General features: G+C 34.9%; 1 protein-coding gene across 2 annotated transcripts; it reads left to right on the plus strand.

Moving 5' to 3' along the window:
* Window positions 1–1747: 1747 nt before the first annotated feature.
* Window positions 1748–12833, plus strand: GALNT3 (polypeptide N-acetylgalactosaminyltransferase 3). Of its 2 annotated transcripts, XM_049816435.1 has the most exons (10): window positions 1748–2259; window positions 3601–3773; window positions 5012–5161; window positions 5422–5656; window positions 6430–6547; window positions 6934–7134; window positions 8238–8369; window positions 9314–9415; window positions 12038–12190; window positions 12692–12833. In XM_049816435.1, exons 1-10 carry the CDS (start codon window positions 1748–1750, stop codon window positions 12812–12814), a joined length of 1899 nt encoding a protein of 632 aa, XP_049672392.1. In that variant the 3' UTR covers window positions 12815–12833. The 2 variants fall into 2 exon arrangements, with proteins under 2 accessions (XP_049672392.1, XP_049672401.1); XM_049816444.1 differs by lacking the exons at window positions 12038–12190; window positions 12692–12833 and adding an exon at window positions 9787–10003.
* Window positions 12834–26445: the final 13612 nt, after the last annotated feature.

Genomic DNA, 26445 nt, shown 5'->3' on the forward strand with positions numbered 1-26445 from the left:
AAAACAAGGCATTTTTAATGGGGCACTTTGGTAAATTGGTTGCAATCCTTTAATCAGGAAAGAAAGTTTTTAGTCGTAGTCTTGCAGTGTATAGGTATCAGTGTTGTAGTACAAATTTTTCAGCACTAAATTAAAATGGGAAAATGATGTGTGAGACAGAAGTGGACTGGATGTTTTTAATGGGTTTTCTTGGAAATTTTGTGAGCCTTGTGAAGCACATTTTTGGTACCTTTTAGTATCTATGTGGCAATGCTGTAAGGAGCTTACCCTCTGCATTCTTATAACAACAGCTCTATGGTAATACTGTGGTTTGAATGTATGGGCTTATTAAAAAAGCTGACATAAGCTTTGAAATAAACTATAATGTGAACAAATCCAAATGCTTAACTTATCCTGCAAATTCTTCAAGGACACCGGATGAGGTTTTTTTCTGTTTTCTATATCTCTTCCTGAGTATATGTTAATGGCAATTAAGAAATGCAGAATCTATTTGTATTTCAATGGATGAAATAGAAGAGCAATTTTTTGCAATTCTGTGGTCAGTAGTTATTAAGTGGGGATTAACTGTGGCTTATATCTAGATGCTGCTTATTTCTTTTCTCAGTTCATATATATACAACTTACACAAAAATAAAGCTGTGTTTTGAATTCAGGCTGGTTTTTATTTTTCCCCTTCTTGTAAACTGCCAATTTTGCAGAGAGAATTTAATTCAAATCACTTGCATTCTGGTAGCCCTCAATTGTTTTTCATAGTTCCCCATCTTTGAAAGCTGCTGAATAATTACTTGTCTGTGAAAAAAACAGTGGCAGAGTTCCTGAAAGAGGAGAGCTCTTTGACATGCTCTCTTGATGAGTTGCAGCAGCACATGCCAGAAAATGCAGTACAAGTGAATGAAGAAATATACAGAATGATTACTTGTTCCTCAGGCTAAATTAACATACTCCAAATTACCTGTAGTAAGTCTGCATTGAACATGTATACTACATAACTAAATTAATATAAAAATTTCCCACTTGAAGTCTGATTACTTAAGTGTGATCTTGAAATGGATTTTATTTTTTTAACATTGGAAATTCCCAAATTGCTGAAATAAGTTGATTGAGAAGTCCTTCCTGTCTTTACAGTTCACTTTTTATGTGGCTATTTCTTACATGCAACTTGAACTTACTGTATTGATTCCATCTGTTTTTCTTCTATCCCATCATTGACCTAAAATTCCCTGCTTCTGGTAGACTTAAAACAACACTTTCCTCTTATTTTAAACAACTTAATTTTCAGGATTTGGGAGAAAATTAATGTGAAGTACTGGCATTGTGTAGAAATAGTGTTTTGTTCTTAGTGGTATGCCTGCATTCTGGTTCTTCTATTTGAAGTGTATTAAAAAAAAAAAAAACCAACAAAAAAAACAAACAAACAAACAAAAAAAAACCAAACAAAAAAACCCCCAAAACAAAAAAACCACACCACAACCACCCCCAAACCAAAACAGGGAAAGTGCTTTTTAGGTATCTTACAGATAGTTTTGATGTATCTTTAAGTGATGGACACAAAATGTTTGACAGTTGGGGTGGTGAAAAAATTCTGCCTATTAATTTCTTGTGGTTTTATATTGTTGAATATACTAGACGTCTAAATTAATACTTTTTGTTTTAATTTACAGGTGTTATAATTTCAAGAAATGCTGTGACCTATTTGAAGAACATAATCCACAAAACTTTTGTCTTGTGATAATTTTTTAAAACTAGAATGGCTTTGAAAAAAACACCTAAACTATTCAAGAAATTATTTTTTCACTGGAAACTTTGGAAGTTTAGCATTATTGTGTTTGTCTTTCTGGTATTTTTATTTTTATTACAAAAAGAAGTGGGTGTTCAAGATTTTAAAGATGAAGCAGGGATTGAGCCAGTTGTTGGGAAGAAAAGTCATGTATTAGGTCTCATGTTAAATGCTATGAACAATATCAAAGGTGCAAAGCCAAAAATGCAGATAAAAGCACCTGTTAGGCAAACTAAGATTACTGGAGAGAGACGCTGTTTGCCAGGTCACTATACTGCAGTGGAACTAAAACCCTTTCTAGATCGACCCCTTCAAGATCCTAATGCTCCTGGAGCTTCTGGTAAAGCATTTAAACCTATCAACTTAAGTTCAGAAGAACAGAAAGAAAAACAGCGTGGAGAAGAAAAACACTGTTTTAATGCATTTGCAAGTGATAGGATTTCTTTACACCGAGATCTTGGACCAGACACTCGACCTCCTGAGTATGTTGAAATGTGTATGTCCTGATAGTTGAAAAACTTGTCAGAAATGCACACGGCAAAGTGGTTTGAGTTCAGCATTAGGTGATAGTTTAAGAAAGTCTCCTAGCTATACATAATGGTTGGCTGTACAAAATGATCCACAGTGCCAAAGCCAAGAATGTTTAGAATGGCTCACTTCTTTCATGGTTTTGCATTCCAAATAAACATATTTAAATAAGGTTTTCTGCTATTGCCTTTAAGATACAATTTTTGAGTGACTTTCTGGAAGCCTGCTGAGTTTTACTTAGAAGAGAACTAAAAATGTAGTTTAAACTTTTTCCCAGTTTAAACACCATTTCCCTCTGCCTTTTTTTTTTTTTTAGTATTCAGTGTTAATAAAACCACCAGCATAATTAGGAATTGTAAACTGTTTAAGAAGGCAATAGAACATCTCAGCAGTCTTGTAGTATTGAAAAAAATTATTAATGAGGACTGTAGGACTTGGGTAGAGTGGGTTTTGATTATGAGCATTCTCTGTCAGTGTCAGATTTTACATTCTCAACTGTCTGTGTCAGAAGTGACTAGCCTTACTGAGCTGCTGCTGGTAGTATGAATATCACGTTACACGTGATGCAGCTCACAATAACTTTTGCTAGAGCATAACTGGTGAGTTTTTGCCTGTGTACTTTGTGAGGCAATGGCTGTGATAATTACCTCGAGGAGTCTTCCAGTCTCTAAAGTTGACAGGCAATAAACAGTAAGTGTGCAGCTTATGAATACAGAAGTGTTGTCTTGTCATCTTGACTTGCAATTGGATTTAAATTTATGTTCAGAATACATCAATCTTGAAAAACCGTGGGTTTAAAATTGTTTCTCTTGAATGGGATATGCTGCCCTATGAGTTATATGGTTTCTACAAAATTTTGAAGTTCTGAATTAGATCTGTTCTGGTTTTCCTTGCAAACTCTGCATTCTTCTAACAAATATTCTTCTTTGTATTTGGGGGTTTCAACAGTAATGCTGACTTGAAGTCTGATTTTGCAGCTCAATATGATAACATTTCTTTTTGAAGACCTGGATGCTATATGAAATATCCTCAAATGTTTGTGAGACAGAAGCAGAATTGAGTCAGTTGTTCAAGTGGCAATCTTATTCATCATATTTTTTTAAAATATTTTATACAGCTTCTCCAGTTGGAGCTCCTGCCTTTGTGCTCCAAAACTGGGATGGAAAGCTGTGAAGCTGAAATATTTAATGTCCATACATATAAAGCTTTGTACTAGAAAGAGAACGGTTTCTTTTAAGAGTTTGAGTGAAAACTCTTTGTCCATTTTGTAACATTTGACACTTTCTAATCTGTAGGTGTATTGAACAAAAGTTCAAGCGTTGCCCGCCATTGCCAACCACAAGTATTATAATAGTTTTCCATAATGAAGCATGGTCTACTCTACTCAGAACCGTTCACAGTGTGATGTACACATCTCCTGCCATACTACTAAAGGAGATTATTTTGGTGGATGATGCCAGTGTAGATGGTAAGAAGTCTTTCTATTTTCTCTTGATTTTTTTTTTTTTTAATTTAAGACATGTTAGGATTGCAGATAAATTGGTTAAAAGAAGATATCTCTTAACCACCATTAACATGTAAAATGGTATTCTAAGTGGTTTTGTTCCTTTCTTTTTCTATAAAATAGTTCTCCCCCATCTTTTTTTCATAAGGTAGTCAAATACGAAATTATTGTCCTCTAAAAGGTTTTAAAATCCCATTTCTGATTATTCCAATTCTAGTGCTGCTTAAACTGCATAACTAGTTGCATGACAAGTACCTTTGTAATTTGTGCTTCAAACCAATTATAATTTATAGAACAAAGTATCCAAGGATAAATCATCCAATGCTTGTAGCAATTTGCATTTTATCATAGTGATTGTCTTTATGCAAATTAATTACATTAATATGAAGGGCAATGTCTTTCCTAGAAAGTAAAATTATTTAGTGGAAGAATAATCTTCAACACTCAAGCTGACTGCCAAAAATAATTGAACGTATACTAAGTGTGATCACAAATGAAAGTTCAAAAAAATTTATGTGCTTAACTTCAGATTAACATGTCTATACATATATGCTTATATTAATGTATTTACACTTTTTGCAAGTCTGCATTTAGTATATTGACTGTCCTGGGTTCTGATACTGCCACACTCGGATGTGAAGTGTGTTCAGTAATACAGATTAATAATAAGGATGGACAGAGGAAGGAAGATGATGTGGAATGTTTAATGAGGGATGTGGGGTTGTTTCTCAAATTTTGCACATTTAAAGACCTTCTTATGTAGCTTCTGTTGGTGTTGTAAATATTGTAGCCTTTGAAAACTGTGTGTAAAATGTGCCATCATTAAAGAAAAAATTTGCATGTTCTGTAGATAACTCGAGTAAGTAGGTACATGATCCATTTGCTCTGAAAATGGATTTTGCATTGATACTTAAACTGTTAATACTGCAGAAGAGATGTACTAGCACATGTGCCTTCTCTTTTAGAATATTTTTTGTGTTCCACCTCCTGTTGTCTGCCAGTCACCTCTTCCTACGCCCCCACCCCCAACAAAATGCAGCCTCTAAAATAACATTCCATAGTCAGGAATTGTTTACTGCTTTGGTGTTGAGGTCATTCTTGGGATTAGTCTGAATTGTTTATCCTGTTAGTTTAATAATGTAAAATTTTAGGCAGTGGCACGTATATACACTCAATATCCTGAAACTGATTTGTCGTTCTAGAATACTTGCATGATAAACTAGATGAATATGTGAAACAATTTCAAATAGTTAAAGTAGTCCGTCAAAAGGAAAGAAAGGGTCTAATCACTGCACGGTTGTTGGGAGCTTCAGCAGCAACAGGAGAGACCCTCACCTTTCTGGATGCTCACTGTAAGTGTAACCTGTAACTGTGCCAGGTCTGTTTATAATGCTGTTCTCCTCTTTGATTTAATGATGCAGATTTTTTTATCAATTATGAACATTAGCAATGTATCATCTTTCCTATTGCTATTTTATACTATTGAAAATATGATTAGCAATGTTTTTTAAAAGCAGTGCATATTGGCTTGCTGTGGGCATGTTAAAATATTCCCTGTGTACTACTTTATAGTGAAGTAAAAATTCAGTTCTTGTTCCCATTTTCTCCATAGGTGAATGCTTTTATGGCTGGCTAGAGCCATTATTGGCAAGAATAGCTGAGAACCCTGTTGCTGTTGTAAGCCCTGATATTGCTTCTATAGATCTCAATACTTTTGAATTCAGTAAACCATCTCCTTATGGGCACAGCCACAACAGAGGAAATTTTGACTGGAGTTTGTCATTTGGATGGGAGTCTCTTCCTAAACATGAAAATAAAAGAAGAAAAGATGAAACCTATCCAATTCGGTAAACATAATTTGAATAATATTTTAAATCCTTTAGTTTTCATGTTTTTTTGTTATGAACAGCAGTTTGTAAATGAACACGTTCTTCTGATGATTCTGATCAGAAGTCTTAGCATCTTAAATGGTTTTTGTAATACTTTCTTTAAGAACCACATTGTAAATTTTAAAGCTTTCATGAAAATATAGCTTCTTTAAGACAGTAATTGCTCTGCTTTCCCTTTTTTCTACATACAGTAGGAACATAGTAAGCAATTTCTATATATTTTTTTCATCAGGAGGGAGAGGGAAGAGGAGGATTAAAAACAGTTCTTTTCAGAGACAGTACCACAGATTCTGGCTCCTCATTCATCAACCTTGAAGGGATAATAACAAACATTCAGAGCACCAAAATACCAGACAGTTACAGTGGTGCATTTGATGATAATTTTATGTGCTTTGGACACAGACAGGTTACTGGTTTGGAGGAGTAATAACCACCTGATATCCTCCACACAGAAAAAATGTGTTATTTTTCCTGATGCTGTCTTCTATACCAGCAGTCATTAGTCTAAACTGGTTGTTAATAAATGACAATTAAACTGTCAAATGAGACTTGATGTGGGCAGATTTAATTGCCTGAAGTATTATCTATGCCAGGAAAATATATCAATGTAGTGAAACACTGACAAATGCATGGAAACTTCCTAGAACAGTTATACCACGCTTTTACATCTATGTTCAAAAAAACCTACCTATTTGAATCCTGTCTTCCTCAGTAAATTTCTCTTTTTGCAGAACACCTACTTTTGCTGGAGGTCTCTTTTCAATATCAAAAGACTACTTTGAACACATTGGAAGCTATGATGAAGAAATGGAAATATGGGGAGGTGAAAATATAGAAATGTCTTTCAGAGTAAGTTTAGCTACTTAATTAACAGGGATCTCTATACTGACAGGATTTTTTAGGACAAATTAGTATTAGGTCTTGACTTGTCTGCTGACTCAGCCAACTAGGACACGGAAAATGAATTACTAATGACCTATGAAAGAAAATACAAACTGAACAGAATTTTATTTATTTATTTATTTATTTTTTTAAATGTGTTTAGGGTTGATAGCTGAAATGTACATATCCAGGGTTTACCTGATTAGGAAATTCACTTATGGTATGCCTGATATATGCACTATTTTTAGTGGTTTGGGTTTTTTTCTGGTGAACAATAACATTGTTGAATTTTTTTTTTTTCCACCCCCTTAATTTTAATTGCAGTGCACTTACACAAAAAATGTTATTATTAGGTATGGCAATGTGGTGGACAGTTGGAGATCATGCCTTGCTCTGTTGTTGGCCATGTCTTTCGCAGCAAGAGTCCCCATACTTTCCCAAAAGGTACTCAAGTGATCACACGTAATCAAGTCCGCCTTGCAGAAGTGTGGATGGATGAATATAAAGAAATTTTTTACCGAAGAAACACAGAGGCAGCAAAAATTGTGAAACAAGTAGGTGGTGGTGGTGGTGGTATTAGAAATCACACTTGCTGCGTTGAAAGTTTTGGTGAGCAAAAGTTATTTATTGACAAAGTACGTAAGGATTCTAGATATTTTAATGAAAAGACAGAGTTCAGTTTGCTTAATGGTATAGGCCCAACAAACATGAGAAAACTTAAGTGTTTGGGTGGCGATAGTGTCATTTTGTGTGGTGGGTTTTTTTGATTGGTAGGGTTTTTTTCATACATTCTCTAAAATCCTGAGTTTGCGTTGAGAAGCTACTGGAACTACCAGAAGAGCATGAGAAAAGCTACTGAGCATATAAAATGCAAACTAACTTATTTTTTGGAGTAAGAAACATAATTTCTCATTACACTCAAGTTGCTTAGTAATTTTACTTAAAAAGCAGGTTTTGTTGTTCTTTAGCTGCAGAATAAAGGTTATTCAATGATAGATATCGATCCTGTCTATCTGCTTAAAAACTTAAGTTAAATTCAGGAGGGTTGGCTGTTGTTTTCTTTATTTTTGTGAGTTTTCTGAGCTTTGGTCTTTCACCATCTGGAATCTAGAGTTTTCTTCAAGAAGCTATTTTTTTCTCCCTTCGTATGATAATCTTTGTGACTATTGTATCACTAGTAGCATTAGATTTCCTAAGCATGTTTAGCAGCTAGACAACTGAATTTTCTCTGGAACATTCTGCATTGTACTCACTACTATGCTAATTAATTAATCCAATTCATTATTTTGGCTCACTCCTTTTCATGAGATCAGTTAGCTTTATAGCTGTCATCAGAGTGGTCTTTTTTGTACTTTCCCAGTTCATGGCACTGTGTTAACTCTTGGGACTAAGGATGCTTCTCTTGTTTCCATGTTGTATTGTATTTTTCTTGCCCGTGCTTTGAAATGCTGCAGGCAGGATGTCAGTAGTGTTATGACACTGAAAAACAAACAGCAGTAACAGTAGTAGTATAGTATTTAAAAAAAAATTATCAACAAATGAAGCTTAAAATTTGTTTAATACTACAGTACAGAATATCATAGATTTATATGTACAAAATTGATACTAGTAACATTAGTATATTTCTCTTCCATCCTTACTTCCTTTCCTCTAACAGAAAACATTTGGAGACATTTCAAAAAGACTTGATTTAAGGCACCGTCTGCAGTGTAAAAATTTTACCTGGTATCTCAGTAATGTTTATCCAGAAGCATATGTGCCAGACCTGAATCCTTTGTTTTCTGGATATGTAAGTTTAATATTAATTATTCTCTACTGTCTTCCATAATCCAAGAAGTTTACTAATCTTTTGTGCTACCTTAGCCATAGTATTTACATTTTGGCTATCATTAACTGCCCTGGGGTTTTCTGTCACTACTCTGGACAAAGAATCTCTTCTGCTTACCTTGCTATTTGAGTATTTTATAGCTTTGTCAATGATGATATGAAATTTAAGCAAAGCTTCTTAATAACAAACAGTAGCCTTGCTTAATGTGATCTTACAACCTGCTAAGATAAGCAACATTCTGCCTATCACTAACAGTTTAAACAACACAAAAGTACTAAGCTGATGGTGGGAGATTTCCTGAATTATCAAGGTAAATTTAGCTTTATATAGTAAGAAGTCTGAGAAATTTTTTAGTTTGTGTTAATAAGGAAAACTGGACAGCTGTTTGCTTCTCAGAATTAGGTTTATGATGAAGAAAATGTGTGTTTATAGTTATATGTATGGGTTTTTTTAAAGACCATTGCATTTCCTCTGCCAAATAACTTCTTAGACATTGCATTGCTAAAACCAAAAAAATATTAAACAACTAATAATTCTTAGTTTGAGGTGAATGTGAAGGTTTAGCATGTGTTTACAAATAAAACTTTCCCTTCCTCCAATTTTGAATATTTTATGTGTATCTGTTCAAATCGTAATTTAAGTAACAGTAACCTTGTACACCAGTAGCCTAATAATTCACAGGGTGTGGCTGTAGACAGCCATAACATAGTTACTAGGCTTTGGGTTAGAAAAGCTTAACTGAGACAAGAATTTTTAGATTTGAGTATAGCAGAAAGTAAAAATGAACTAACAGCTGTAATTGTTGTTAAGCCAAAGGTTAGTTTTGTATACAAATGAGACAGTTTAATTTTCTGTTGTCCCCACTGAGCTTCTTTCTTTTTTTTCTGGTAACTGCCTTTCTTTAGTTAAAAAATACAGGTAACCGCATGTGTCTGGATGTTGGTGAAAATAACCATGGTGGCAAACCATTGATTATGTATTCTTGTCATGGACTTGGAGGAAATCAGGTAAGATATTTGATATCTGATTTTTATGATCTATTCAACTGTAACCTTACCATATTAAAGCTTTTAGTTTACTTTAGAGAAATGGACTAATTTTTAATATGCAATCTCTCACTTTTTTTTTTTTAAAGTGTTAATTCCTATATATATTGTTCAAGGAAAATTTCATACTGCTCTTCATGTTGTGTCCCAATTCTAACATTTTATGTTCAGCATACTGATTCAGATTTTTAACGCAATTGCACTGCTTCACTTGATCTCTCCTTTCTGTGCAAAATCTTTTCATCCTACCCTTACTACTTTCTTGTAAGTGTTGTCTTCTTAATTCTTCCTTTCCTTATGCTTCCTCCTATTGCTTCTTTCTCTGCCACCAGGACTCGCACTGTCAAGGAAGATGGTGGGAATCCGGCCAATGACAGACCAAGTGGTCAGGACTGAGCCACCTTCCCTATCATGCTTGCAGCCTCATAATGTGAGGTCAAAGTGGTCTATCCTGTACTGGCTAATGCAAGTGAATAATATGATTGAATTTGTCCAAGAGGAGCTCTCTTTGATGCATAGCTCTTGGAGGCTGCAACGGTGCTCTGTTTGTTCTACAGTATGACTTGCAATAGATGTCAGATATTGAATCCTTCAGGCACTGCTGTAATACTAATAAAAGTAACATCTCCTTCCCTGCCCAGAAATGAACACTTCTCTGTTGCCTTAAATAGTTATTTGGTGAATAAAATTTATCAACTGTAAACTAAAGGTCAACAAAGGTTTAAAACTTTTTTTTTTAGAATATAGTTGTAATTTTTCTTTTTTTTAAATAAAATCTTTAATCTTAAAAGCCATCCATTGATGGCACTGTGAAAACTCAGACACATGATCCTAGTTAGTTAATGCTTTCCTAATCAATTTTTGTGGGAGATGCAAAACTGTCTAGGTTAAAAACTACGCTGTTATGTTAGCTTCTTACAGTACTGAACTTTTTTTTTATTCTGTTGTGGATTAATACTATATTAGCCTTTTCACATTGTCGGAGTCATTAATGCAGGAACACTGTACCAAGACATTGTATTAAGAGATCTGCTGTATGCTTCTATTGTCATCTCTCTTTAAGTTATCTTGGACTGTACTAAAACTATGCTTTCAAGTGTTGTGGGTTTTGTTTTTCCTCCTGCCATAAAATAATAGTCTGAATCCCTTTAAATGCCAGCCTTCAGAGAATTTTAATATAGGTTTTGTTGGCAAAGCGCAAAAGGTGTGCATATTTGCTTACTTAACCCTTCCCATTACAATACCCTATTTTCAGTTTTATGTTCTTTACCAGACTTTACCAGTGTAGGCTGACATTTTCTGTGCTACCTGTTGTCTTCATCCATATATTTGAGGTAGGAGAATGGAGTGGAAGAGAGAACCTAGTTTTCAGACTTGTACATCAACTGTTTATCATTTTTTCTTTTTAGAATATTCTGGGGCTGGGAACATGTCCATCTCAATATCCAATATTAAACCTAGCTTTCAAGTCATATTTTCAGGGCTTGCAGAGATGTTGGAGTTCAAAAGACAAATCAGAACAGATTAAGTCAGAGTAACAGATTTAGAGTAAATTACTATGTCTGAGAGCTAAGTAACTAAGTAGGTCACTCCTATCAGTACCTGTTTCAGGGAGTTGGGCACAGAGACTTAAGAGTGAGATGCGTGTCTGTTCCTCAGTGCTATTCCCATTGATGCCAAGGCAGTGAGGAGGCAGAAGCTGACCAATTGGACAGACAGTTGAAAGCAACAGGGAGCTAACTGAGCCTAGTCTTAATAGTCAAAGGAAAGATATGGTGAAGAAGGCTGACATGTGGAGGCAAGAAACAGTGGTAGTGGGATGTAATGGTAGGAACTCTGCTATTTTATGAGGGAGAAAAGGAAGAGACCAGGATGGTAGGGTAGGACTAGAGTATAAAAGGACAGCTGTGTCTGAAACTGTTAGAATTAAATCCCTTTTAAGATTGGAATTATAGCCTAGAATTCCTGAGCCTTAAGAGTACTCTGCTGTCAGGAAAAACTGGTAAAATTCACTCACAAAATACATGCTTCCATTACTTTTTGAATGGTTAGCTCATAAGAGAACATAACAGCATCCTATTGTTAGCATTACGGTTTAGATCAAGCAGCAAAAGTTGATGTACAGCAATCAGTATTGTTCGATGTGACAAATGATTTTTTGTTGCTGCTCTAAGGAAAAACAAAATCCAGCAACAAAAATTGAAAAAAAAGATTTTTAAAGTTAAGAAATGCCAAATTTTAAGTTATCCATGCAACTGTCTCCACTCTTCAGTTTGTTTCCTTGAATTATATATGATTCCTGGGGGAGCAAGCAATGAGATCTTGCATCATAATACACAAGGTGTCATTTGCAATTTATACATCTAAGGACTTCTAAATATATTCCATTGCATTAGTATTAAAAAATGTCTTCAGTTTTGTAACCACTTTTAAAGCATACATGCTAAAGATCAGAGAAATTATTCTGTAGTCTCAAATTATTGAATAACAAATCTATTTGTGTTTTGGAATTTCAAAGGATAAATTTAGTTTAATACTCTTTTTGTGTTTCTTTACTGAACTTTTTAAAACTTATTTAAATAGTACTTTGAATATTCTGCACACCATGAAATTCGACATAACATTCAGAAGGAACTTTGTCTGCATGCTTCTAAAGGACCTGTGCATCTTCGTGAATGTAACTACAAAGGCCAGAAAACCTTTGCTGTTGGAGAAGAGCAATGGCTGCATCAAAAGGTATTTGGACTGTGCAGTGAATCAGCATTTTTATCAGTGATTTTTTATATGAGTTAATTTTTGATTTCCAACAAAACAGAAAACCCCAATGAAACAAAACTCAAAAGCCAAAAAGGAGTAAGTTTATTCCTGGGAGGAAAATGTAGATAATTTCAGCTTTTCAGTTACCAGCTCAAAACTTGATGATTTCACTAGTTTAAATATAAAGTGGAAATGTCACTTACAAAAACAGTTGGTCCTTTAGTGTGTGTCTGAGCATCCATCTGGAAGTCAATCCAAATGTTTTGTGGTTTGTTTTTTTTTTTTAATATTTTAAAAAAAATCCTAAAAAAATAAGTTGGCACTTGCATACTACTAATGTTTGTTTGCTGGCCCCCGTCTGCACTCTGTATGGCCTTATTCTTTAACAACAATGAACTTGGGGAAAAAAAGAGTGGGGGGAAATAGCATGCTCATTGTTTTTTCACTTTCTTCTTTTTCCCTCCTTTTTACTCACTCTAGGATCAAACTCTGTACAATGCAGCACTACATATGTGCCTTACAGGAAATGGAGAGCATCCGAGTTTGGCATCCTGTAATCCTTCAGACCCCTTCCAGAAGTGGATCTTTGGCCAGAACAATTAAGATTTGATATTTATAGGCCAGAAGCATTTTTATTAAAAGAAAAGATCCATTCTAAACTGTGATCATATATGTATACTGCATTTTTAAGTGATGCATACTTCAAATGCAAAATGTTTAAAGTTTCTTTTCCCTCTTATTTAAGTTGGATGTAAAATGTGTCATCCGAGATTTCCTAGGAGTCTGTTATACCAAAGATGATTGAGATCCAAATTAAGAAAAATGTTTACAATATTTCTATGATAAGACTTTATATATTGACCACTGATTCATGGATCCTGTAGTCCTCTTTCACCTTGGGGACCATATGTATATTGTTTTTCCACATACTGTAAGTACTTCTAAAGACTAGTTTTCTCTGTAGAATTACGAGAAATTATTGTATACTGTCTAAAACCCAAGACACTTTATATGTATATTTTTATGCTCAGTTGGTTGACTAATTTTTATTTTTTTTTAATCATTTACTCACTGCACCTTTCTCAGTATTTTTTAAGTTCATTGACTTGAAAAATTAAATATTTTACCTTCAGGTTAAAGCCAAATAGGCTACCACACTGTGCTCAGCTTCTAGCAAGTCAATTCTTTTGTAGAAGAAAAAAATCATTCTTACTGAAATTTGTATGTATGATTATTTTAATGGAAAATCTGCTTATTCTGACATTAATCTCTTTTTGTTTAGCCAAAACTTTTTGTATAGTTTTTTCATATTTCGTAAAATTTAAAATTTATTATGAAGTTATATAGGAATAGATTTCCGAGCTGCTTAACATTAACACATTTTTTCAGCATTTTGTTCATTATTGATTTTAAATTACATGTTATCTACTAAACCCACTTTTTTTGGTAGCTTTTAGTGATTTATGTAATGTTTAGCTAACAGGTTCCTAATCTTATCTGTATGTAATTTCTTGTGCGAACATTTGCATGTTCTTTATTTTTCTTGTTCTTGCTATTTCCCCCTTTTTTAAAAAAAGAATTGACCTCAGTTTTATCAGTCCAAGTGAGACCTTGGCCTTCCTAACTATTCTGCTAGCCCTTTTCATGAAATATTGTATTCTTGTAAGCATCCGCAAGTATACTTCAATAGGTCATGTAGCTATGACTTCATAAATAGTCTTCCTTTGATTAAGTATTTAAAAACATACATATATATTTATTTGCTTATTTTACTGGATGGATAGTTGTTAAACACCCTCCAGTTGGTTTTCCCTTGCAAACACCAACCATGCCCATTTTCTGACTGTGATTATCTTAGGCCTTCACACAGAAATGTGCTCTTTAGGAACAGAGATATACGCTTACTTGAAAATGTCTACTTCAGGGTATGAATGTGAGCTTAATGACCATCCAACCCTTAAAGCACCTAAGATCACATAAAATTGCACTTTAATAAGGCAAAGTCTATTTCATAATAAAATTTTATATTCTGATCTGGAGAAGAGTTAATTGGTTTATGCAAATTATGGAGGTTTAAAAATAACCTTAAATTTGCATGTGTTATGATAGGGGAGGAAAATGGCTATGAAATTAAAACAATAAACTTCTAGGAAGGGAAGGAAGCAGCAGAATAAAGACAAGGAAAAGACTTACTGTTGTCTAGAAGTGCCAGTGTTATTAATTAAGGATGGGAAACATCAAAGGTAGAAAGGTACTTAGACTGTTGAAAGAATTGTGTTGAACATCTAGATTATCTATTCAAATGGAAGAAAATAGGAGATATAATAGCAACCAGCTTAAGTAATGAACTCTTTAATCATCAGAATCTCAAGAAAGGTGCACATAACCGTGGAAAGTTGAGCAATAAGATCAGGTGTAGTTAGACGCTGCTAGTAACTGTATTTTAGGAAATGCTTAGTATTTCCTTTAAGTACTGTACTCATAAGAGGAGGGTGTTTAAGGAAAATTTCATGGCTGTCAAAAGAAAATAAAATTCAAATTTTTAAAGTGAAGACAAAGAAAAATATTTGGCTGCATGATCAAATATAAAGCTGAGAATAGATTTGAAGGGGTGGGTATTAAAGATTGAATAGGACAAAATGCACTAATATTAAATTTTTCCTTTTGTCCTGGTAAATAAACAATATCATTACATATAAATACTAATTTATCTGTAGAGTCTGGTGGATGGATGGATGATGATGTAGGGTTTCTTCATTTATAACAGGGGAGGGAACATATATCTGGTTAATCTAACAGTATCTGACTAATGAATTCAGCTTCTGAAGAAAAGCAAGAAGAAATCCTTTCAGTAGTTCTAAGTCATCTAAAAGACAACAAGTGAATAAGCAAGGACCAGCAAGAATGTGTCAGAGCATTAATTTAAGCTAATTTCTTTTTCTGGCTTGATAATCATGCCTTTGAGTCATGTCTTGGCTTCTGTAAGGCTTTTGTAGATACCTGTGAGAATATCCTGTGAAGTTAAAGCCGTATGAATTAAAATAACTTGCTAGAGTGTGGACATAAACTGTTAAAAAGACTGTACTGGGAAGGGTTACTAATGCCACATGAAACTGGAAGGCTGTGTCGAATGGCATTGCAGCAAGATCTGCCTGTGCCCTCTGATAAATATTTCCATAATTCAGTAATGGAATACAAAGTATTCTTATTACTTTCACAGATCAAACCAATATTGGAAGGGCAACAAATGTTCTTGACAAACTGGAGAAGGAGTTGAGGAAAAATAGGATGCAGGTCAATGAGAAAATTGTTCAACAAATATGAATAGAGGATGGGACATTACGTAAGACAGCAGCTGTGCTGTGTTGATCCCCAGGTATGAAATGGAAACTGAGTGTTCAAGGAACCTGTTCTAGAAGACAAGGTATTTAGCATAACTGTTTAAAAGGACCTGAGTTCTTAAAGTTCCTAGTTCATGTTATACAGCAAATGTATTATATTATTTTTAATACCACTAAAGAGTAATTTCTTCATGCAGCCTGTTTCTCTTACAAACTTGTTAGATTGGAATTTGCATATATGAAACATCATTTATCTACTCATTACCCACTTTTCTTTTTAGAGGTAACATTCCAAACCCGGATAGAATTTAAACTGCAAGGAAACAAGTGTTCTGTTGAACTTGGAGTTAGGAATCTTTTCATGAGCAGTGCTAGAGGAGCTCCACTTTGTCTTTTTTGTTTTTCTAGTTGGTAATGTAAGACCATATTATAGCAGATATAGCAATATATGTACTTGTCACTTTTTTCTATGAAGATTAGGTATAGTAGGTCACCTGATTATTATATTTCATGTTCAGTTCTAGCTGTGGAAGGGAAAAAACGTATTCTGTGATTTAAAATCCTCTTTAAGATTTTCCTTTCATTTTTCGAGACTTCTTTTCTGGCCTAGCATAGGTCAATAGTCAAAAATTCATAATACACTTTAATGTAGGTTTTTTAACCATTGCTACTATTGGAAACACTCTATTTTTTTATTTATTTTTATTTTTTTAATGCTTAATGTCTGTTCTTTAAACTATGAGTGACATTTTAGTCTGTATTTTTGCAGTACTTATTACAACAGCAATTGAGTTTACTTGGACTCCCTACTACCTACCAGAAAAGAGGGAAGTAGATCTATAAACAGAGGAAGACATTAAGTGACTTTTTTTGTTCTATTCTGTTTGAACATCTGAAATTAACTTCTTTGTCTACATTGAGTATTGCACTTCCAAATATGCATATATATGTGTGTGTATACATATAGATATCATACAATTTCAGAAGATCAATAGGAGGTCTGTAAATATGATTGGAGGTTTAGGAAAGATTTTTTTTAAAAGTTAATTAGGTTTTTCAAAAGTAATAACAAAGCAGCAGTAAGAAAAATTACAAGCAGTTCAAGTATTAGTTATTGTGCATTTTCTCAGTGCTTTTCTACCATCAGCCTTCAATCTTTCCTGAAAACTAAACTATTTTACAGGGTTTTTTAGAGGGCAGAAGCACATGTTCTCCTTGGCATAACTTATTCCTCCAACATGATTCTCTTGAGTAATTATAGTATGTTCTACAGTGCAGTACTAACTTTTCTGTACTTTATGTTTTGCTGTATATAGTTCTTTAAATACGTTGAATTACTGTAACTGAGAAGTACATGAAACTGAAAGAACTTGTGGAAACTACTTTCCTCTTAAAGAATAATCTCCCACATTTTTTTACTTAGCCTGATATAATCTCATGCATCTGATCAAGATTATAATATTAGATTGAGATGTTGGGGTCTTGATTTCAGTGGCTGTCAGAACTATAGCCAGTCCTTTGAACTTCTTGTGCACAGATCTCCTTTAAGGTTGTACTTTCTATCAAATGTTCCAAGGAAGGGACATCTAATCTTTTCTGTATTTTAATATGTCTCCTGAATTCTTCAAGTAGGGACTTAATCGCTAAAACATGCTATCCAAAACTGCGCTTGTGTCAATAGCACAATAATATTTCAAGTAGTATTTTAATATTATGATGTTAAAAAAAAACAAAAACAAACCATGGATTTTTATTAAAAAGCTTTGCTGCATTAACACTTCACTTTATGTTGCCCTCTTCAAAAGTTTTTGAAAAGTATATTTTTAAAGTTAAATCTACAATATCTGATTCTGTCCTTTATAATGCAAATGTTAGCTTGACTTTATATTTTATAATGGGTAGCAATAATAACTTTAGCATGTCTTGTTCAGTTTCTATGCTGTCTGAGGGAGAAATTCATACAAGAGTACCATTTTTAAAGGAAGAGAAAAACCTTTCAAAAGTAAAGCATTATCAAAGGGTTGGAAACCAGAAGAGGAAAAGAAAATCAGACTAGGAAGGAGCTAGATGGATGGGGAAAGAGCTGTATTGGAATTATCTGTCTAGACTGGGTGCCCTTTGTTTTTTGGGGGGAATGGATACAATGATTTAAAACTGTACAGCATTCCATACAGAGACTACAATTACACACTGAAGTTCCCAGGCTCAGCAAACAAAAGTAAAATCCCCCCAAAAGTGAATGTCGTATTTCTGCCCAACCCTCTTCCTCATGAAATAGTTTTACATGATGGAGGTTCTGGTTGATTGGTTTTATGATGGGAAATTGCATTTAAAAGTTGTTTAGAATCAGATCAACATTATATTCACACACTGAAAAGCTAGGAAATGACAATTCAGCTCCTTGTGCAAAATAAAAACGAGAAATGCTGTATTTTCTGATAGGTACTGTATCTGTTTACATCGGATAGAGGAGTTTCAGGAATAAAAAAGCTTGCCGGTAAGGAATAAGAATTGTTTAATGAATAATGTTTATGTTGCTAAAGTGGCATTTACTACTACAACCAGCAACCCTACAAAAATTAATCTCAGACATAGATGTTTTAAATAGTACCCTTGTTCACTTAATATTTTAATTTTTGTAGGGTTTTTTTTTTCCTGTTCCTAATTTAATTTCTTCTTTTCTCATTTTAATCTATGGCTTGCATGTCAAATCATTATTTTTCTTCTCTCTGGGTTACAGCTCAGTGCTGTACAGCTTCGAATTTTGAAGGGGTGTTAACTGGAATTAAAACTTCAAATTGATTTTATTATTATTATTATATGAAATAACTTTATTCTCATTTTGTTTTGTTTCTGTCTGCAACTGAACTAGAAGACGGCTAATGTGATACATCAACTTTTGTTACTTTCTTACTAAAACTATAAATCCTGGCTTCCCTTTTTAGATACATATTTGATCAACTTTTCACACACTTTATTTACTACTAATAATAATACTTTATTATATTATACTTGAACAATGCACACTAAAATGGCTAGTTGTTGTGGTTTATTTTTTTTAAATTCCTGTGCCTTATCCTTGGTGTATTTCTCATGCTGCATTGTGTTAGAGTGCACAAAGCGCAAGGAAACCTTTTTGTTAAGAGTGGAGAATTTCCTAGGGATAATGACCTCAAAACAAATATGCTACCCTATAATATTATGTTCCCAGATACTGTATGTGAAATTTTATTCTCAGTTGAATTGGACTGGCTTGTCCTAAGATAAGACTGACTAATTGTGGAAGGTATCAACTGATGGCTGAGGCACTATGTTACGGCCTACCTGATTGAGGCAGGTTAGGCATCATCTTGGGAATATGAAATCCATTGTAATTTGGTGGGTTTTAAAAAGGTCCTTTCAGTGTTTCAGGTAGAGCTAATTACCAGATCAAAGTAAGAGGGTGACTGGAGAGCTGTCTCCATTAAACAGCTGAATTTTGGACTGTAATAAGTTGATTCAGCACAACTCAAAAGCAGCAATAGAAACTGCTGCTAGTAGTATGTCATTACTGTTAGACTGCTCCAAAGTACATAGAGAAGGATGAGAATCAAGTAGTTCTTCTTTTGAATGAGACTATCCCACTAGCTTTTTCTTCCTTCCTCCTGACAGTCCCTTTAACCTCCCAACTTTTAAGTGGACATCACTGTGTCTGCCTTCTCTTTACCATGAGCAATCTGAATCATCCACCTATTCCAGGGCAAAAGAAAGCCACTGCTATAACCAGGATGGTTTTCATGCTTGCCTATGTCAGTTTAAATGCAAAGATAACCTGATTTCTACATTCTCAGTATCTGTTTTCTCCTTAACTCTGTTTAGGAAGTCAGCCAGAATGTTGGTGCCACTGGACATATGCAGTAACATAATTTCAAAGGCTTAAGTGCATTTTTTTTTTTTTTTTTTTTTTTTGGCAAAAATAGGAGCCTCTGGAAGGTAAGAGAGCCAGGCAGGGTTTGGGGGACTCAACAGCCATAGGTTAATACATACTGAGGTTTTTTTTGGCTTGTTAGAATTTACTTTCTCATGACATTGCTTTTCTGAATGTCTTTCATAAAATTTCTGCTGGAAATGCCCATTTTTATTTTTGAAACAATTTTTTTGCTTAACTGGAGTCAGTCAGGTATATGCTCTGTTTCTGGTTCACCAGGATTCCTTGACCTGATTTTTGCATTTCTAGGGTGTCTGGATCTTTCAAGACCACCCACTGAAGTAGTGACGGGTACCAAGGCCTGTATCCCTAGTTAGTGTAGTTAATGGGATTGCTCTGCAGACCTTAAAAATCTTGGCTGTCTAATAAAAATATATGGTGAATTAGCAAGAAACACTGTTTCTTTCTACTGATGTTTCACTGAATGTTCTCTGAAGCCAGTACAATTTCTGTAAAAATACTTTGGTTTTAACAAATCATTATTCTTCCTCTCTCATTGTTCTTGACCAACTGTAGCTATCGTGTCGAGATAAGGCTAAATATTTTCACAGCTTCTTAATCAATCATGGTGCTTGTAGTTTTTTTTCAAGCCTACAGAATAGAATACTTTACGTACTAAGTTATAATTTTGTACCTAGTATTTCTAGAGTCTAAAGACAGCTGAAAGTAAATCCTGTCTTGCCTGTAATATCTTAAATATTGTGGATAAAGTTAGAAGGTGTTTAACTTCCAGGATGAAATATTTGATGCTTGGGTTCATGAAGGAGAAATACATATGGTAGTGTCTGGTATAAGAAGGGAATACCTGCAGTAGTATGAAGGATTGGACGACTGAAAGGTTAACAGCAAAGAGAACAGAATTTGTTCAGGAAAGAGGCTTAGGGGGAGGGCAGAAGTTAAGTGGAAGAAAACTAGGGCTTTAAAGTGGGAGCTTGGGGGGCTGTCCTCCCCAGTCTTCTGTTATCACTAGTTTTGTTTCCCTTCTTTTCTTAGCTCTTTTTTTGCCTCAAAAGAAGCAGAAAGGTGGAAGTCTCTAGCAGTCTGAAATGGAGTATGAGACAGCCCAATGTGCAATAGACCAGTATCAGCCAATAGTATGGTTGGCAATGTCTTGGCAATGCAGTTGCAAAAATGATGATCTACTTAGGTGAATATGTGGTTTGTGAAACTTAGTAGTGCTACAGCTGTATGTAGTCAAATTTCCATACAGGTTCTGTCAGTATGACTGAGGCCTGAAACCACTGCAACTAGCAGTAAGTCCTGGGGAATGTGTAGGAGATGGAGAAACTTTTCAAACTAGTAAATGACCAAAGTGAAAATAATACAGTCTTTCATCATGGAATATAAACAGTCTATGCTGTGTGCAAATGGCTGGTGAGGACAGCTGCAGCAGAAATGTAGGTTACACCTAGCAGATGTTAACTTATACATAAGGAAGAGAAAAAGGAACCTCCTGCCCATCTGATGGAAGGAAAAACTGATGGAGCCTGAAGGACAGAAGCATAACATTGAAAAGCAGTGACAAAGGCAGAAAGCTGGGTGGCTAAGTCAAGGACAGAGTGGACTTGGAAAAGTGACTATGAGAAATGCTAGGGGAAAGCAGAGATGTGGGAGGAAAAGCAAGAAAAGTAGGGGACAGGTTCCTCTAGGAGTGAGTGTGGGACAGCAGTGCAAGTGAAGGGCAGTAAGAGTTTCAGGAGAAGCTGGAAAAGTGAAGTAGCGAGGAATCTGGAATCTGTGGTGGGAAGAATATTGTCAGAAATTGCATTCACACAGGAAAAATATGTAGGCACTTTAAGGAAGAGCTCCAAGGTTAGAATCCTAAAGTGCTGCTGAGTTTTCTTACTGATGACTTGCACCAAAGTTTACCAAATTAGTGATTCTTTTGGAGTGCCTCAGTGCCTCCCAGATTATATAGGTCTGAGAAGTCTAGATGCTTTCTTCTCCACTTGGCTAAACCTTTTGTACTTCAGACATGCTGTGCTGTCAGGAAAAGGTAAGTGGTTGACAGTGGGTGTGCTATCAGAAAAATCATCACATGCCTTGTGACTGATAACTGGTCAGCTGACAGGCTGCTAGCTACTGGGTCTGTTGCCAAGGAAGATCATTATGTATGTTTTTATCACTTCCTATTGGTTAATTGTACTTCTAAAGGCCGCTTAGCAAAATAACATTGGTCTACATAGATCACCTTGCATCTAATTAAAAATCTTTATTATTAACCCTTGCTTTGATATTAAATGATTTCTATGAGATAATAAGATCTGTAATTTAACAGGGGACACCAGTTCACAATGACACAGCACAATGACACTTACCTAAAATCTTGAACTCTGCTACTATAGGACCAGGAAATATTCACTGAATATACTTGCCTGACTGTTAATCCAAGAGCTCCCATGTGTATTTTCAAAAGGGACTGGACTGTGTAACAAGAGAGGAAAAAGGAATAAGTGAAATAAAGCTAGTGAGCTCAGGGCAAATCATGGCTACTACCTCCCTGTCTAGTTAACTGGAAATTAAGAGCTGAAGGCCACCTATTGACTCATTCAAGACCTGTGGTTAAAATGTAGACTTGCAATGTTTTTGCTGGCTGTGGAACAAAAATTGGTTTCTGTGGGTTGGCTGGGCCTGCCTAAAAGCTGGGCTTCTGCTTTAGCTCTGCCATGAGCAGAGCCTAATTTTTGGTGGCAACTTTGAGCAAGAAAGATGGAGTTTGGGGGAAAATGGAGACATGCAAAGGCCAAGTGAGATGAGGGGCAGCCTGTGCCTTTGATGTGAAAGGGAAGGAAGAGGCAGAGGTATGGCCAAAAAGGTAATGTGCGGCCCCAGTGTGCATTTCCAATACTTGCTTGGGACTGGAGCCAAAAGCCCAAGGGAAATGCTAGAAGAAACAGAACTAAAAATGCTTTTTGCATGGTAATAACTGGAAGGTGTCTTCTGCAAAGGCTGGTTTCCCATAATCCACACCTTCCAGTTAACGTGGAAATGAAAATGGTTTCTGCAGTCTGCCCACATAGTGCATTTCATTGTGTGCATATAAACTAAGCCACACAAACAAAAGCTTGTGCAAACTAAATCCCATTTTAGTATCAGAAACCAAGAAATGTTTGTTACGTAATCCAAAACACCCTAGACAAATACTCTAGGGTGCTATATCACTATACCTGAGCGAGCTTAAAAATCAGTTGAATTTTCCCTTGGGCTACACTCCACTTTGTACCATGTCACCCTCCTTCCAGAACTTCTTTCTCTCTTGTTAGCAGGAAATTTCTGCTGAAATGTCTATTTGAAATATTTAGCAAATATCTTCATTTGTCCAGCAGACATTGTGGTCATAGTACAAACTCAGACATGTAAATCATAAGCCTTTACTCTCCTCCAAGCTAATCAAATTGAAGAATGTTTTGGGTTTTTTTAAATGCTAGATGACATGTCTAAAAAACAACTAAAACATCTTCAATTGCTTCATATTATCTACAGCTCTTCTGGATGTTGTTCATGTTCACATAAGTGGCATGCTGAAAATCAAGAGTTTGTTGCAGGGGGTTCTCTGGCTCTTTTACTGTCTTTTTTTTTTTTTTTTTCTTTTTTTTAATTTGAAGCACTTTCAGCAATAGTATTATGGTCTTCCCTCATGGAGGGGAAAAAAGAAATGTTACATATACAGCATGTAAAAATCCATGCATCAATCAGATGGCTATGTAAACTAAAGATTACCAGAAAAGCTAGCATCAGTGTTAACCTCCATTCCACCATGTTCTCTTACACATCCAGGGAAGTAATCACAAGTGCTGAAGAAGGCTTGATTTCAGGCAAGGACAGCTCAGTCTTACTCCCAGCAGGACAAAGCAGGTCCTAGATGTTCTGGGACTTCAGGGCCTGTAGCTCTGGGCAGCTCCTGCCTGTGAACAAGAGGCCCCATTGGTTGCTCGTGGCTGTACCTGGTTATGACACCATTAACTGCAGTGGGACTTCGCCACCTCACCATACCTGAGGATTTTGTTTCATCACCCTCAGGAGTAATTGCTGCTTTATACTAGTGTGAGTATAGAATTACGTAAGTACTATTAATAGATCAACTTACAACTGAACCTTATTTTTAAGTCTTACTTCTGCATTGGGATCCTGATGTCTTGAATTAGAACACTAGTGCTGGAAGTTGTTCTACAAAATTTTTTGTAACAGTATGGCTTAGCAAGCCCTGAAGCAGCACTGTTAACTATAGTTCATGGCAATGCAAAAAGCTGTCTGATAGTGGATGTTAACCTATTCCATTCTGTGTAACTCCTAACAAATTAAAAACAAATACTACCGTAAATGCTATGAGAACTTTTTTTTATAGTCTAGAGAACATCTGACCTTTATCAGTTTTTGTAAATACAAATAATTTAGCCGTATGCAATTTGTCATTAATGCACACTTAAGGATAACTTACCTTTTACAAATGTATGGCTCAATTTTAAGAAATATCAGCATAAAAAGATGGCAGAGACCTGTGATTGTCGACTATTTTCATAATGAAGTAATGGTGATCAGTTTTCAAAATAATTAAGCAGTTGTTCTGAAATTTAACAGTATGCTTTAAGTGCCATTGTAGCCATTGAAATTATTTGTTGTATAAAATTGCTGCAAATTGTCCACCAGAGAGAGCTGTTGCCAATTTTTTTTCCAACAGATGTTGAAAACGATTCTTTCGTAACTTACAACCAAAATTATTAAATTCACCATGATAGGTACAGATGAATCAATGTAGTTTATTACATTGGCCAAAGGAAAGTGTAGGCAGTAGTATCGTTAAAGGGCAAATGGATATACCTAAAAAGGCATTTCTGTTCACTTCTTAAATATGTATATGCTGATTAAATTAGAAAAACACCACCAACAGCAAAAAGCAAACCAAACCTGTTTCTCCTCAAGCTATCAGACTATGAGGAATGGGAGAAACGCTTGAAATTTCCCAGAGCATCTTTAGAGGCTCTGCAGGAGGCGGTGCACTACTAATTCTGGCTTTTAGATGAGAGAGGAGTGTCTAGTGAATGCACAGTAGAAATAAGATGCACAATGCACTGGCAGCCATGATGTAACGTAGAAACCTGTTTTACTTCATTGCAAACAAATGGACAATATATATTGTACAATATATAATAAAAATACAGCCGATACAAGTGCCACTAATTAACAAAAAACCTAATGTTAAGACTTAAAAATGCTCATTTCTGTAATATATACACTGCAGTAATAAGCCACAATAAATACATCAAATTCCATATCATTCATAATAAATACCGAAAATATAAATACAGAAGAATACAGTTAATTTGAATAAATTATTACAACATAAGGTCTAGGTTAAGTTCTGTTGAATATTACTGTAGCTTATATTACCCTTTGGCATCTTTGATGTTACAACTTGTTTAAAAAAAGAAAGGAAATTAAAGAAATGTGTAGTTCATGAAGCCTAAAATTATTTCCATGTACAGATTTTAAGATGAACTTTATTTCCCCTCACTTCTTCAAATAGTTTAAAAGCAGCAGTCCAATTAAATATGTTGCTTTACTGTTGAGATCTCCATAACTTTAGTATGCAAGATCATCTGTAATGGAAAATGTTAAGTAAGTACTTCACATACTAATTTTTGAGAAAAATAATTAATGTACAAATTTTAAACAAATGGCTGCAATTACACCACAATTTTACTAGTCCCATTTGAATTGATTACACATCTGAAAGACCATCAACTTAAGTGCTTTTGAATCCATGCCGTGGTGTATTATTTACCACTTGCCAACAAAAATTTCAAAAGCAATTGTATATTCTTATGGGGAAATATATATTATATACAGAAAGAGATGAACCTCCTAAAAGACAGGGCTGGATTAGACAGTGTAAATGTTATGTAGCTTGTATTTGTTAAAACAATGAAAACACATTAAACATAAAAAATGTAGTGTTGGCTTTGTGTTTTTTACAAAATTGCTATCTATTAGCTGTAGATGGAGACAAATCAAAATAACCAATTGCCATGTTTTATGTTAACAGGTATTAACCAGTACATTTGTATTAGTAACTTTATTTGTAAAAGGTTATTACACCAGAATGCAATTTAACTTAAAAGACCGACTTTACTAAGACAATATTACAGGCTGAGGCTCTTAGGAATGGATTTTTCATCTACAGATTTTGACTATTTTTGCACTGTTAAATGTCTAGCGCTTATTTTACATCAAACACTTTTTAACATGTTTCACAAACTACACTTCAGACGTATTTCCATAGAAGTGCCTACAATCAGTCAATTAAAAGAAGGGCCCAGTTGTTAAGCATTGTTTACACGGGCATTGTTATGTGAGAACTGAAGTGGTGGGATTTGTGTGAAATGGTCTGAAAAACCAGCATGCTTGCTTCTGTTTTTAAGAGAACCAGCTGCACACAATGATGCAATCTTTTCAAGAAGCTGAAAACTCTGTGTATCAGAGGCTCACAAATGGATGGCTGGTTCCTTACAGTGATCCCCCAGTACCCCAGCAAGGTTGACCTTCACCCGTAATCCAACCCAAAATTTCATTAAGAACATCTTTAAAAAGATGGAGAAACCTAAAAGAATTAGCTGACATAATGTACTAAGTCTCATTTGAAAATCCCAAGCTAAAACACTAATAAAAAGGACACCTATTTCTTATTTGCTTCTAGTGTCTCTTGTTATCTGAGAAACAGGTTATATTAGAACAAGTGCCTGGGAGCAGAGTTAACTAAAATGATACTGAACATGACTTTGCAATTGACATAGGCAAAGAAAAGACATGGTAGCAATGCTTCTAGGGTGTTGCTTTGCTTTGAAGTTTTTACCCCATGCTTTTGGATAAGTCTTTTATTTATTGTCTGCCTGTATACAGCTGGCATGGAAAAATGACATTTCCCGTTT

Source organism: Accipiter gentilis, chromosome 1, assembly GCF_929443795.1.
Source record: "Accipiter gentilis chromosome 1, bAccGen1.1, whole genome shotgun sequence".
NCBI lineage: Eukaryota > Metazoa > Chordata > Aves > Accipitriformes > Accipitridae > Astur > Astur gentilis.